Genomic DNA, 14,321 nt, shown 5'->3' with positions numbered 1-14,321 from the left:
TCCCCAGAAAACCTTTTCCAGTCTGTAACAGCTGCATTGGAAGCCACTGTTTCCCCATAAACATTACTCCCCCTTTATGGACCAAATTTTGCCAGCCACTTTATCAGCAAATTGGCCAATATTGTAACACTCTTCACTGCCAGCTCTTACTTCATTATCCTGACTGTGCAGGACCCTTGGCAAACTGTGTCCTTGCTCTATATTCTCTTTTCTGTCTCACCTAAGGGTGTGCAGAGCAGCACAGACTCCAGGGGTGATGCACAGGATAACTCACCTTCCCCCTGCAAACTGATCCTTTGTTTTCTCTCTTTCAGGTAGTAATTAATCAAAGATAAGATCTCTTTTTATTTGACAACAGCTTTATTTCTTAGGGTTTCCATTGAGGGGTGTTGTGAAGAGCATTTTGGAAATCCAAACATACCACCTCCACCACATTTCTCCAATCCACATGCTTTTTGCCTCCTTTGGGATCATCATTTTCCAGTTCTCCTTAGAGTTCCTTATGGAAATTGGCACCACATGGAGAACTGTCACTTCCCACTGACATTCCATGGTAGTGGCTTAAGTGTTTTAAGATATACTAAACACAACAGATTATAGCTCAGTGACTGCATGTGCCAGTTTCTCATGACAAAATACCAGCTGGTGCTGAAGACCCAACACTTTTAATTTGCTGAGCAGTTCTGGAACCTCTTCTGTCAATACTGCAGCTTGGGAAAGCTCTGAAAGCCGAATTTTTTATTTGTATTTCAAGAGATCTTTGTACAGGAAAGACTGAAGGCAATGCAGCCCTGGTATTGCTGAGAAACACTACAAAACTGTTCATCACACAATGGCAACACTGGGACAGATTTGTCATTTGAAACTATTCCGTTGAGCTGTATCCAAGACTCAGACTCTCTCAATACTCTCCAGAAAAAACCCTCGGGATTCTGTGTGCTCCCTGAATAGAGCCTGTACCTACTACAGTGATTTAAGATACAGAGGAGAATACACACAGGCCATGACATATAAAAGATGATATGTCACAAGGAACAATATATCATTCTTTCCAGTCTGAAATAATTAGGATTTAAATTCCACTAAATCACCATTTTTTAATTTTCCTTATTGGAAGTCCCCTGTTCCACCAATCCAATATGCAGAAGTCTGCAGAAGTTCTATTTGTCTCCTCTCCACGTACACCTCACCTTCTGCATCCATGTGTGTGGGAACAGGGAAGGGCTGCAGCCCCAGGGGAGGAGGGGTGGGTGATCCTACCTGACACTTGGAAGGCTCATGCACTGAGCCTTTCCACAGAGGACTAACACACCAGCATCTGAGTACCTCTGTCTATACCAGCACCTAAGGTGCAGCTCATCTCCCACTGAGGACACAGAACCTCAGAATGGTCACTTTAGAAGGGACCACAGTGGGTCATTTGGTCCCACCCCCCTGCTCAAGCAGGGCCATCCCAGCGCACATGGCACAGGATTGTGTCCAGATGGTTCTGGAACATCTACAGTGAGGGAGATCCCACAGCCTCTCTGGGGAATCTGTTCCAGTGCTCGGTCACACAACACAGTGAAGAAGTTCTTCCTCCTGTTCAGCTTCTGCCCATTGTCTCATGCTATTGCTGGGCTCCACGGAGCAGAGCCTGGTCCATCCCCTGACCCTCCCTGCAGACAATGACTGACACTGAGGAGGTCCCCTCTCAGCATCTCTTCTCGAGGCTGAAGAGGCCCAGTTCCCTCAGGTCTTCCTCATAAGAGAAATGCTCCAGTCCCTTCATCATCTCTGTATCCTCTGCTGGGATCTGCTCCAGGAGCTCCACGTCTCTCTTGTGCTGAGGAGCCCAGAACTGGACACAGCACTCCAGAAGTGCCTCACCTGGGCTGAGGAGAGGGGGAGGATCACCTCCCCGATGTGCTGGAATTGCTCTTCCTAATGTACCTCAGGATCCCATTGGCCTTCTTGGCCCCCAGGGCACCTGGATGAAAAGTGCAGCCCCTGAGGAGCTGCAGGGGAGTCTATTGCCTTTCAGCTTCCCCCACATGAATTAGACTGAGAAGTGATATGACAGAGAGTCTGGGAAACAATGGCAGTGGGTAGGCAAGTGACACAGGGACTGGAGACAAAGCTCAACAGCTCCAGGGCAGTCAGGACCTCTGGAGCAGCACTTTGGTCCAGAAAGCATCCAGGCAGCCCTGGAGCAGCACACACACCTGGGAATGCAGAGCACTCAGCACATGGTGGACTGCCCAGGAACAGCAAACAAACAAGAGCCACTTCCCACCCAGGACTACTGAAAGGAACACAGAGCCACAGGCTGTTAAACAGGGATCTTTTCCCCACGGCTTCCTTTCCTTCCAAGCCAGAGGCAATTCCACCTGGTCCAAGGCAGGGATTGCAGCTGCCAAGTCTTGCTGTCCCCTCACTGCCTCACTTCCAGAAAGGTTGGATCTCCAAGCCACAGGAGCTGCTCACTCCTACCTACTAGCCAGGTTTCCCCACCCACTGGCAGGAGCAGGGCTTTGCTTGCACCAAGGTTTGGCACTCAAGGCTACTCCTTAAACCCAGCTCCCCGAGGCAGCACATCCATCAGCTGGGCATAGGCTGGACACGTGGGGCTGAACAGCCCTGTCTGACCTGTCACGAGTCGGTGGGGTGCTGAGGTTAAGCAAAGTGGGACCCTACATCATGTTTTACCAAGGGCCAAGCTGAGCCTGCTGGCTCATGGCTGTTCACTCTTCCAGTTGATCCACAGGGATGAAGCATCCACCACTCAGGGGCTATTGATCCTCTGCCAGAGCCTAATCCCTACCTGGTGCCTCCTGCACCCCCTTTCCATATCAGATGGCACTGAGCAACAGTTAATATCTGAAGTGAAGGAGTGATTAAATTGGTAGCTGGACTGAAAGTAAAATGGGCTCCACTAAAGTGGGCTCACAAGCCAAAAATGTCCACTCAGCTTTATAGCATTTCCTCCAGTGTCAGCACATGGGAGCAGGGAGAAGCATTCTCAGCAACTGGAAGGAATTGCTAAGCCCATTAGTAAAATTAAGGCAGCCAAGAGAATACCCCAGCCTTAAGAGCCACTGATGTCTGTGCTGCAGGATGGGGAAGAAGCATTTACTGAAGGGGTAGCAGGAAACAGAAATCCACTGTCATCATCTCCCCTGGCAGATAACTGCCCAGCAGCACTTCTGACTGTGTGTTTGCTCCCAAAGGAAAGGGGTCATGACCTGCCTTAAAACTGAATGGGTGTTGACAGACAAGCAGTTTGGAATCATTAGTGATGTCGGGCAGGTTTACACCAAAAAGTAGAGAAGGTACCACATGAGACAACGGGAATTGCTCACTGGCCATATTCCTGCAGGACTGAATGCTGCTGAAGAGACAAGTCAAGTAGAAAGAACCTCTTCTATTTCCCTCCTGGCAGGGACTTCACCGTAAAATTCGAATTTTTAGAAAGGGGAAAAAAAAATAAATCAGAGAGACAAGAAAACCAGGAAAATGCCCTAGGAATGGTTCGTCTGCTGTGCACAGAACTGTCCCAACCCTGCCAGCATTCAAGGCCAGGCTGGAGAGGGTTTTGAGCAATCTGGTCTACTGGAAACTGTCCCTGCCATGGTTGGAGTGAGACGATCTTTAAGGTCCCCTCTGCCCCAAACCATTCTGTGGTTCTGTGGTTCTAGGAGCATGTGACAGTCACTGCAAAGAGCCAGACACAAGTAAGACTGAAGCTTCTGCAGCCCACAGCTAGAGCAGTCCTGCATCTGACAGCCCTGCACACACACTTGAGGGAATGGACAGTTCCCAGGAAATACAGACTAGTCCTGTTAGCTCCACTGGGCAGCACCAGAGCCTCAGCCCAGGGAATGAAGGGGAAGGAATGATCATGGATCACTTTTGGGACCACGTGGGATACTCACATGGCTTAGGAGGGAGTTGGCTAATGTCACTGCAAATCACTGTCATCTTTCAAAGGTCTTGGTGACAAAGGGAGGTCTGATGACATGCAAACATCACCCCATCGTGTAAGAAGGATCCAGGGAACCACAGGCCTGTCAGTCCCAACGCAGTCCCTGGAAGGGCTGTGTAGTAAATCCTCCTGATGGCCATTTCCAGCAGGAGGTGGTGGTGACTGGGAACCACCAGATTGGATTTACCAGTGGTAAATCTTGCCTAACTTGATTGCCCTCCATGAGATGGCTGTGTGGAGGACAGGAGAGTGAGTGTGGAACACCTTTGACACCGTCACTGACAGTGTTCTTAGCAGGAACTGGACTGCAGGAGCAGATGATAAGGTGATGGAAAATTGCCTGGGATACCAGGCTCAAAAGGTGATCAGCTGTACAAAGTTCAGCTGGCAGCTGATTACCAGCAGCACCCCTCAGGGCTGGTATTGAGGCCAATACAAATCCATGTCTTCATTAACAAACTCAATTAACATTAATTACGGGACAGAGAGCACTCTCAAGAAGTTTGTAGATGACATCAAACTGCTGGCGTGGCTCGGGCAGGAGGTCCTTCTCAGAGGACACAGGCTAGAGAAGGGGTCTGATGGAGGGTTTGTGAGGGAGGGATAACCAAGGCAAAGTCTCCTGCCTCTGGGACAGAATAACCCCTTGCACCAGCACAGACTGGGACAACTGGCTGTACAGCAGCTCTGCACCAAATGACCTGCCAAGCTCTCAGGGAGGCTGAGCAGCCAGAGGACAGACAGTCACAGTAAGTGCTTTATGGACTATCACTACAGCTGTCTGGAAGAGACTCTGTGACACAACAGTGACTTTCTGCTTCTCCAGAGTCTTTGAAACAGTCATTTTGAACACAAGTTCTACCTTTCAAAGCCTATGCAGGGCACAGAGATTCCCCTAAAAGGGAATGATGAGAACATCAGCCCACAGTAAGTGGAGCTGGCTGGAGCATGGAGTAGATCAGTTGGCTTCCTGAGAACACAGGGAAGGAGCATGAAGCCAGGGAAGAACTGAAAACCAGGATCAAGTGATGAAACCGGCTTTGAAGGTTTAACTCATTAGGAAGTAAGTCAGCAGATCTTTCTTTGCTACCTGTTCTAGAGAGCTATTTCAGCTCAGAATTCCTAATTCTGCCTGAAAGATGATGATGTGGTAATAGGCTAGAACATAGCATTTCACATGTGCCATCAAGCTGCTTTGAAAGCATCTTTGCCAGAGAAATGGTTAAATTATTGCAATGTGTCAGTCATATGGACGTCAGCTGTGATGGTCAGTAAAAGACCCAAACAAGGGTCTGTGGTTCTCTAGCACAGGAACTGCCACTGGCATTATCATATCCCTTTAAAAAAAAAAATAAATCAGACACTTGGCAAGTGTGTGGTGTTTGTGTGGCTGCCCAGTGCAGGCTCAGGATGTGCACCTCTTCCTGGACAGGTGTTGGCTCTGCTAATGCAATCAGTTAGCTCAGATTTGGTCTTATCCACATAAACACCAAACCTGTCCATGCTGAGAGTGTGTCATCTCATTTACAGAAACCAGAGAATAAATGGAGTAGAAAAAGTGGCTTGTTAGAGAAAAATTTAGAACATTTCACCCTCCAATACCACAACAGTATTGAAGATAAATATTCTGATGACTTCTGTTGGACAGGCAGAGTCTCTGTTAATGATGTAACTCAGAGCAATGATACAAAAATAAATATATGTAGATACAAAGATATATGGATACATAGATATATAGATATAGATATCTGGCTCTACCAAAACAATTAAAGCAAGCCCCATCACTCAAAGGGCAGCGTTCACCTCCACCAGCAATCTTCCAAGGGAGAAATCCTGAAATCCCTATTGACATGTCTTGCATGAAGTATCAAAGTGTAACAGGTCACAAAATCCCAACCTGGTTTGGGTTGGAAGGGACCTTAAAGCTCACCTCATTCCACCCCCTGCCATGGTCAGGGACACCTTCCACTGTCCCAGGTTGCTCCAAGCCCTGTCCAACCTGGCCTTGGACACTTCCAGGGATGGGGCAGCCACAGCTTCTCTGGGCAACCTGTGCCAGGGCCTCCCCACCCTCACAGGGAAGAATTTATTCCCAACATCTCTTTACTTTTATCTTAAAACCATTCCCCCCTTGTCCTATCACTATCTCCCCATGCAAAAAGTTGCTTTCCCCCTTTTTTATAATTGTCACTCCAATACTTGTTTTGGGTAAGGCTGACAATCCATATGAATTAAAATTCCTGGCAGATGAAGAGGAACTGCACCTTGTACTCTGACTTCAGAATGAAACCATGGCAGCAGCACTTCCAGATACTCCAATTCGAGCACAAAACCCGTGTGGTGAATCAGGCACAGCTCCCTGTGCAGGCCCTACCAGCTTCAAGCTGGTTTACATCCCCCTGGGTAATGGTCTTATATTTACAAGTGCAAACTAAACAGACATAAGCCAGGTTTGGGCAGAGCCCATACATGGTCCCCTCAGTTCCCTAAATCCCTGCTAGAGTCCCCTCACTAACCCAGCACTTGTGTTTAGACAAGCTGGACCAGGAGTTGCTGCTATTGCCTGATTTCAGATGTAAAAAAGCATGAGGCTTTGTAACGAAATTGCATTAACCAAGACAGCGAGGAATGACAAATTATAAATAGGAGGTGGCTTCAGAGAGATTCCAGAAATGGACGGTGAGCAATCACTGTGGCAAATCAATGCTCTGGCCCAGGGGATCGGAGAGGGGCCAGGTTTAGTTTTACCCTGAAAAGGCAGTGACACATAAAAAGCTGATGGCAGGTGGTCACTCTGCATTCTGTACATCTCACAAAGATTTATGAGCAAGGCTGAATGCTGGAAAAGCAACACTGAAGCTGCTTGTGTGCCTCTGCAAGGTCAGCTTATTGTATTATGGAAACATTTCCAGTGAGACTCCTACAAGTTGAGGCTGTCTTATTTTGCCCAGCTACAAGAAAGAAGCTACTAAATAAAAGCAGCATTAAAAAGAAAAAAAAAAACCACACCATTTACTCTTAAACAGTGAATTTTCACTGGTTTTGGTTTGTCTTCAGATGAGCAAAGCCTACATTTAAGCTAAGAGTTTAAAGCTGGAAGGAGCTTTCCAAAATTTGTTTAACAGGAAAATATTTAACAAGAAAGCACACGGATGTATTTTCTAAATTACTAATCACTTGTAAGTACCACACATTGTAATTATTATGAATGAAAACTGTCACGAGAAATTGCGTAGGTGCCTAAATCAAGGATTTTGACATTTGTTACTGTCAATAGCTTAATGTGGAGTGGAAGGCCTGACTCCTGGGATGTGGCTGTGGGATATCATTCTCACTGGTCTGTGAATCTAGAAAAGCAAAGTTCCTCTGAAAAACGTCTTAAGTATTTAAGAATGGTCCTGTTCCACCACAGTAAGAGGTGGGACATCTCTGGAGTGAAGAGAGGAAATAAAATTTGGCTCCTGGAAGCTGTGCAGGTTGGAGCCCCATCTCCCAGCCGTGCTCTGGATCCCATTATCTGCATCTTCAACAAGTTCACAGCAGCTCGAAACATCTCTGCACAGGCCTGTACAGAGTAAATTCACCACGAGCTTGTTCTGAAATCCATTCATGCTGAAGTGACCCCCCAGGAAAACAGGCACCTAAATCCCCACCAAATCATTCCTCCATAGAATCATCGAATGGTTCGGGTTGGAAGGGACCTTAAAGCTCACCCCATTCCACCCCCTGCCATGGGCAGGGACACCTTCCACTAGCCCAGGTTGCTCCAAGCCCCATCCAGCCTGATCTCAACACTTTTAGCAAGTGAAGTTTTCCTGCTAAGGCCTAAGACACAAGGCCCAGCTCCTCCTGCACCTTTCCTCCCCACACAGATCATTTTGCTGCAGCCCAAGAAAGGAGATGGCAGGGACAGCTGTGGCACCTCCCCTCAGAAGGACAGCTGAAAATAAACTGCAGACTCAGATCCCAGGATTTATACTGGGCACCTTCCCTGTGCTGGGGCCATACCATTATCACTAGGTCAAACAGTTCACTCAGTGGAAAGCTTGTCACTGGAGAGTGGGGGCTGCCATTCCCCTGAAAGGCTTTGGGCTTCTCTTTCCTTCATTTTTTTTACCCCAGCCTTGTGCACAAATGCAATTTTTTAAAAACCAAATCAGATGTTTCAGAGTTTTTAATGTTCCACCTGCCTTCATTTGTATTCAAAAGTCAGAAAGAATGAAATATCAATTTATACAACTACTTATATAATATTCCCCTCTCCCAAACTTCTTAAAACAGATTGCTCTAATATGCACAGTCTGACAGGCCTGTTTGACTTATGGTATATAATAATCCTCAATTGGAAGCCAGCATACCAACTGAGAAGTCTTATATTTTAATATTAGGCAGTTATTATCTCAGTATATTACAAGGCACACCACTTGAGATGTCTCACAAGCCCCACAGTACTTAATGTGAATTCTAAATCTCTAAACCGCTTTGAAATAGAAACAGCTCCCAGCCCCTAACACTCACAGATAAAAAAAGCAAGAGGCATTATAAATTGCAAAAAATAATACCAGGATGACAGCAATTTCATCTAGGCTAGAGCTGAGAGTTCTGCACAGAAATGCACTGACTGTTTGAGCAGGTTCCAGCCACGCCAACGGGAGCTGCAGGACCCCGCACTGCTGGAGCGGGGACCATCCCGCTGCACTCACTGCTCATTTCTGCAGTTTTTGCTGAGCTGGCTTTCAATCTTATCAAACCATGTTGATTCAGACAAGGACGCAGCCCTCAAGACTTGTCTCCACCTCTAATGCAGGCTCAAGAATTTCATTTGCAGAAGCCAGAAAGCTTTCAGTATACGTTAGGCACAACAAGCTTTCCCTAAAAGCTTCCCAAAGGAGCTTTCCATGTGGGGCCAGAGATGTGGACTGCCCAGCAGCTGCAGTGGAGATGAGAACCTTTCCACAGGCAGCACTGAAGGACCAGGTTCAGCACTTCCAGCTGCTGCCATGAAGGAAGCTGGAGCTGAAAATCCCATGAGCTCCCTTGCTCCCTGTTTCTGGGGAGCAGCAGAGCCTGATGCGTGGAATCACAAGTAGGATAAACAGAGGCTGAGGAAAGAAGCAATGAAGATGCACATTTCCCCTCCCAAATACCCATCTACTTACTAAAACACAGGGTGTTTCCTCCCAGCATCCAGTACTGAGTGAATGCTGTGGTTGGCTTCAGTTTCCAGAAGCCAAACCAACCAGTCGAGAAAGTGCCCCAAACCACACCAGGGGAGGGTTTCCTCCCCTTCGCCAAGAGCAGCACCTCTCCCAGGCTCCAACTCACTGCAGCTCAAGGTTAGTGTAGTCTAGACTTATTTCTGCCCACTTAGGAGACTGTTCAGAAATAGAGATGCAAGGGACAGACAAATGAACCCACAGGGACAAAACATCAAGCCAGAAAAGGGACTGAGTCAGCCAAAGGGAGGAAAATAAAAGCATGAGGTTGATAAAACTGCAATTTGGATCTTAACTATTTTGTCTAATAAATTCCTGGTGTATTGTAGGCAACTTCCAAGCTCTCTCACTTTATTCAGAGTACTATGGGATGGTACATGTTACTGCATTCCCATTTTTAACTGAAACCCAAAATCTCTCTTTCCCTAGTGATAAACCCTATTTTTGACAGTGCCATATTTCAGTTTGATGAGCAGTGTTAAATGCAGCACAAACAGCTTGCAACTTCTATTTTCCCTGGCAGAGGCCTTTGGAAAGGAACTCTGCACAGGGCACCGGGAAAGGTATGACTCTCCCTAGATAACCTTCTCTTCTGAGGATGAATGTATTTTTAGGCAATGCAGCCACCCAATCTTAAAAAATGCAGCCTGATTTATGACACTATCGTCACCACTTAAAGATCAGAAGCTGAACTACCTTAAAGCACAGCTGTGATGCCCCAAAGATGGGGTACCTGAACATTCATTCAAGAGTTTTCATGCCACTGTACACTGTGTCATCTCCTCACTTTTCAGGGCACAAACTGGTTGTTACCTTTTGGTGATTAAGAAATTCTGTGTCCAGGGAAAGTAAATGAAGCTGGGGAAGAGTCTGGAGCACAGGTCTGATAAGGAGCAGCTGAGGGAGCTGGGGGGGCCCAGACTGGACAAAAGGAGGCTCAGAGGGGACCTTCTCACTCTCTCCAGCTCCCTGACAGGAGGTTGGAGCCCGGTGGGGGTCAGGCTCTGCTCCCAGGGAAGAAGGGACAGGACAAAAGGAAACAGCCTCAAGTTGTACCAGGGGAGGTTTAGGTTGAATATTGGGAAAATTTCCTCCCTGAAAGGCACTGGACCAGGCTGCTCAGGCAGCAGTAGAGTCACCATCTCTGGAAGTGTTCAAAAGACATGTGGATGTGGCACCTGGGGACATGGTTTAGTGGTGAACATGGCAGTGCTGGGTTCACTGTTGGACTCAATGATTTTAGAGGGCTTTTCCAACCTTAACAATTCCTTGATGTCATTCCATGATTCTCCCAGAAGCTGTGGCTGTAGGAGTACAGCACTTTACTGTGTGGGTTGGATCTACCTCAGTTATCCTATAAAACAAACCCGGGCTGCTTCAGGCACTATTGCAGTCCCAACCCTTTGCTCCATGCTCTCCAGTAGTGATGTCCTAGCTAGGGAAAGTATCAATCCACACATGAATCCTCTCTTTCTTCCCCTCAGTCTCCAGATTTTGTTCCAGCGTTGGGACCTCAGTGATTCTTCCAAGAGTCTCCAGACTGCTGTGATCAGAGTGCTCTGTAACGTATTCCCCTGGATGGTTTTAGGACTGTCCAAAAATTTTGCTGCCTCTGCTTTGCTAGGACTGTACACAACCTTCAGAAGGGAGGAAAGGGCAAATTTGCTGAGCAGTAACTGAAAATTTCCCAACCCTTTTGACATATTGGTCTTCGGAGCTTTATAAAGCAGCATCCAAGACATACCTGCAATTTTACAGCTGTGGCTCAGAAGGAAGAATAACTTAAACCAGGATCTCCTGGAGAGGTTCCAGCCTCCACCTAACCCAGAGACACCACACAAAGTACCTGACTTTTCAGGAAGCAGCTTCTGAATAAGCACAAGTGCCCAGCACCCAAAAACAAGTAAACAGCATGTGCCGAGGTACTTGCAGAGTACTGTAAATGACATGAGTTATTTCATGAGCAACTCACTTCTCCTTGGAACAGACCAAAGGGAAAGAGGGTAAATCATCAAAGGGCAGACAGAGGATAAACAATCTTTGCTGTGATCCTTTGTGAACTGTCCTTGAAGACAAACAAGCACTACTATTATTGTATTTGGAGATGCTTTCCCAACTAGAAGCAGCAGACTTCTTCCCCTTAAGACTCAATTTTCATACAAGTTTACTCTTCCATTGGCTCTGTCACTCAAGAGACAGAGGGAGCAGTTCATGCCCATTTTCCACCACTTGCAAACACTAGAGAAGTTCAACAGCCAACAGTTCACTTCACCAACTGGAAGCAGCTTTCTCAATGATTTCTAAATGTTCACTCACATTTAAGTAATGTCTCCCTTTCCATTCTGCATTTGACACAAAACCATTGCCAAAAATAATTCACTGAATACAGTCTAAGTTAATAACTGAAAATAGGGGACTGATGTTCATCCAGCAGCAATCTTCAGGCACTGAGGGAGATAAAGGAGAGCTGAAGTCACCACCCAGGTGATTTCACAGCAGACACTGGCTGTGGTGCAGGTCTGTGCTGCACCCGGTGCCTCCAAAGAGGACGATGACACAGGTTGGAGGCTCAGCAATACCACTTGTAATTTAAAAGGTTATTTTCAAAATACAGCTTCGTGGCTATAAATAGCAGAAGCAGCTTCTCACCCAGCAAGCACACAATGGGTCTTAGTCACAGTGGCCCAGATACCAGAGAAAGTGTAATTTTATCTTTGTGAACAACACACAACGTTTGGGGCCACGTTGTGTTTCAAATAAACTAACCCAATTTGTAAGACTGGTCTTAGGTTTTGTGGAAGCAGCTGCCATCTCTGACAAATTAAGTCAATTGACATTGTTAACCCTTCCATTATCTAAAAAGACCTGTTCGCTCGTCCAGAGCAAGTCTCACTTAATATTACGTTCTTTAATTAAAAAAAAAAAAATTTACTTGATTTTTCTTTCAACAAAGCCAGCTCTTTTTAACATGTAGGACTTTCTTCCTTATTATGTGGCCCTTTGGTTTCACATGTATGAAATGAGAGCAGAGGGTCACCACCATCACAATGTAACATTGTGATTCTAACACTGAGAGAAGTTACTGAAATATCCTCACGGGTACTACATCATTCCATTTCTCAACCAGAGCTCTGGGGACCCCCAACCTAACTGGTCTGGCTGACACTTTACCATAAGGCAGTATTATTCTCCAAGTAATATGAAAACAAACATATTTTGGCCAGGTTCACTGATAAGGAACTCATAACAACCTCCCCAACCACGCTAATAAACATTTTCATCTGATACAGATTTACAGACTCAGGATACACATGTACAACACAACCTCTAACAAAACAGCCTTTGTTCCATTTGGGTGTGCAAGAATATCTCATCACTGCTCAGCAAAAATGTTAATGCATCCATGGGACATTGGAACAAAGTTTTTATTCCAGTCACAGTAAGGTCACCCTCCCTTCCTGTCAAGTTAGTGAAGAAACCCTTCACGTAAGCAGCTGGCTGGTACTGCCAGCATCTGCTCCGCCGCTCCTCATCCAAAGCTCTTCCAAGTATCAAGCCCTTGGTGTTACTGGTCAGTGTCACCCGATACCGTGATCCTAAGACACATAATAACACAATTCTGTACCCTTTACATAGGCAGAATTAAATGTGCAGCCTGCCTGTCACTACATGGCCCGCCATGGACTCCAGCAGCATGACCTTGCTGAGCTCATCGCCCGTTGCTGGACAAGTCCAATGCACTTCACCAGACACCTCTGGCCAAAGGTCACATCACCTCCATCAGCAAGGACCTGGGCAGTTCTGAGGAGATCACAACCAATCCTGGCTGGAAAGCCCTCATGAAGTCATCCCAACTCTACCATGCTTCTATCCACCTTAAATTCAGCCTTCTTGGTTGTCAAAATGCTTTTCAGTAACCGGCTCTTACCAGCATCTATAGGACTACTTATTTATCTGTTAATAAATGGACAAATGCCAGACTGGAGAGTACTTGTGCAGCGTAACTTATTTGCTACCACTACACCAAAACCCACAACCAACCAAAAGAAAGCTGAGCCATCACAAAGTTCACTGCTTTGCCAGCTGAAGTCTTATTCAACCTGAGGATCTGTGAGCTCTCACGCTCTTTGCTTCATAACTTATTTTTGGAAGTCCAGAATAAAATGTATCAGTCTTCTCTCCCCTTGTTCCCTGACAGCCAGGAGCCAGTGAGCTCCTGAACCGGCTGACACACGTCCCAAATGCTTCAGTAACAGCATCCCAGCGGAGCAGAAATCCTGATCAGCTCAGCGACTGTCCTGCTATTTGTGCCATTAACATGCTATTCTTTACAAACATTATTTCCAGATGTTATTCCTGATGGTGCTTCTTTCCCGGTCCTGTTGCTACACCACATTCTTAATCTACAAGATCTTGAGCTAAGAAAATTTTCTTCCTGAGGCTGGCCCGGATCCAAATCGGATTCATTTCACTGACCAGATGCACCAATGTGGGACACTGATTTCACAACCCCTGCTAAATTCTCTATCAGTCTTAGATAACAACAGGTTTCCCAATATCTGGGATGGCAATTTCACATGCTTCCTCGCATTCCTGCTCATTTACACAAGGACGGCAAAGGCTACGGATGAAACACAGCACACGTTTCTCAACAGCCAAGGCTTTACCACTCCACAGTCAATTCCTGGGACCACTTTGTACTATCTTCAGCACATTTGGCTGAATATTAATAGAATCTATGTCGCTTATCGGCGATGAGGGCACCCTCTGCTCCCTGCCAAAGGAGCAGTTTGAGGAGTTTCAAGGCAACTCTGATAAAACACAACACAGGGGCTGACCAGACACTCCTGACCTTGCAAATCCACATTCCCCTGGGGAAATTTTCCCAGCATCGCTGCTATTTCAGCAGACCCCAAAAGCACAAAGGCAGAAGTTTTCCAAAAACTAACAAACTGGCCAGCTGGCCAGCAGCCCTGACAGCCCCTCGATCTTTATTCTGCTAATTAAGCTCCTTAATAACCCTGCAAAAGCCCGGTACATCACGCTGCCCGGCTGGAACAGGCCAGCCGGGGCTGTGCCGTGACAGCGGCTGAGCGGGGCTCGGCTCGCAGCGCCCTGTCACCCTTTGTTTACCGACAGCC

The 14,321-nt window shown here is 46.6% G+C and overlaps 1 protein-coding gene across 1 annotated transcript in view; it reads right to left on the bottom strand.

Moving 5' to 3' along the window:
* LOC103763023 (protein phosphatase 1 regulatory subunit 12B) overlaps nucleotides 1-12,861 on the bottom strand; it is a 63,532-nt gene extending 50,671 nt beyond the window's left edge. Inside the window, exons 1-2 of the mRNA XM_029962472.1 lie at nucleotides 12,850-12,861; nucleotides 8,527-8,634 (exon numbers count right to left, since the gene is read on the bottom strand). Coding sequence (XP_029818332.1) covers nucleotides 8,527-8,634; nucleotides 12,850-12,861 — 120 coding nt within the window. The remainder of the gene's footprint in view (nucleotides 1-8,526; nucleotides 8,635-12,849) is intronic.
* Between the last annotated feature and the right edge of the window lie 1,460 nt (nucleotides 12,862-14,321).

Source organism: Manacus vitellinus, unplaced genomic scaffold (genome assembly GCF_001715985.3).
Source record: "Manacus vitellinus isolate BGI_N305 unplaced genomic scaffold, ASM171598v3 scaffold_47_pilon, whole genome shotgun sequence".
Taxonomy (NCBI): Eukaryota; Metazoa; Chordata; class Aves; order Passeriformes; family Pipridae; genus Manacus; species Manacus vitellinus.
The sequence above is the reverse complement of the archived record's forward strand: the minus strand, read 5'-3'. Positions and strand labels throughout refer to the sequence as shown.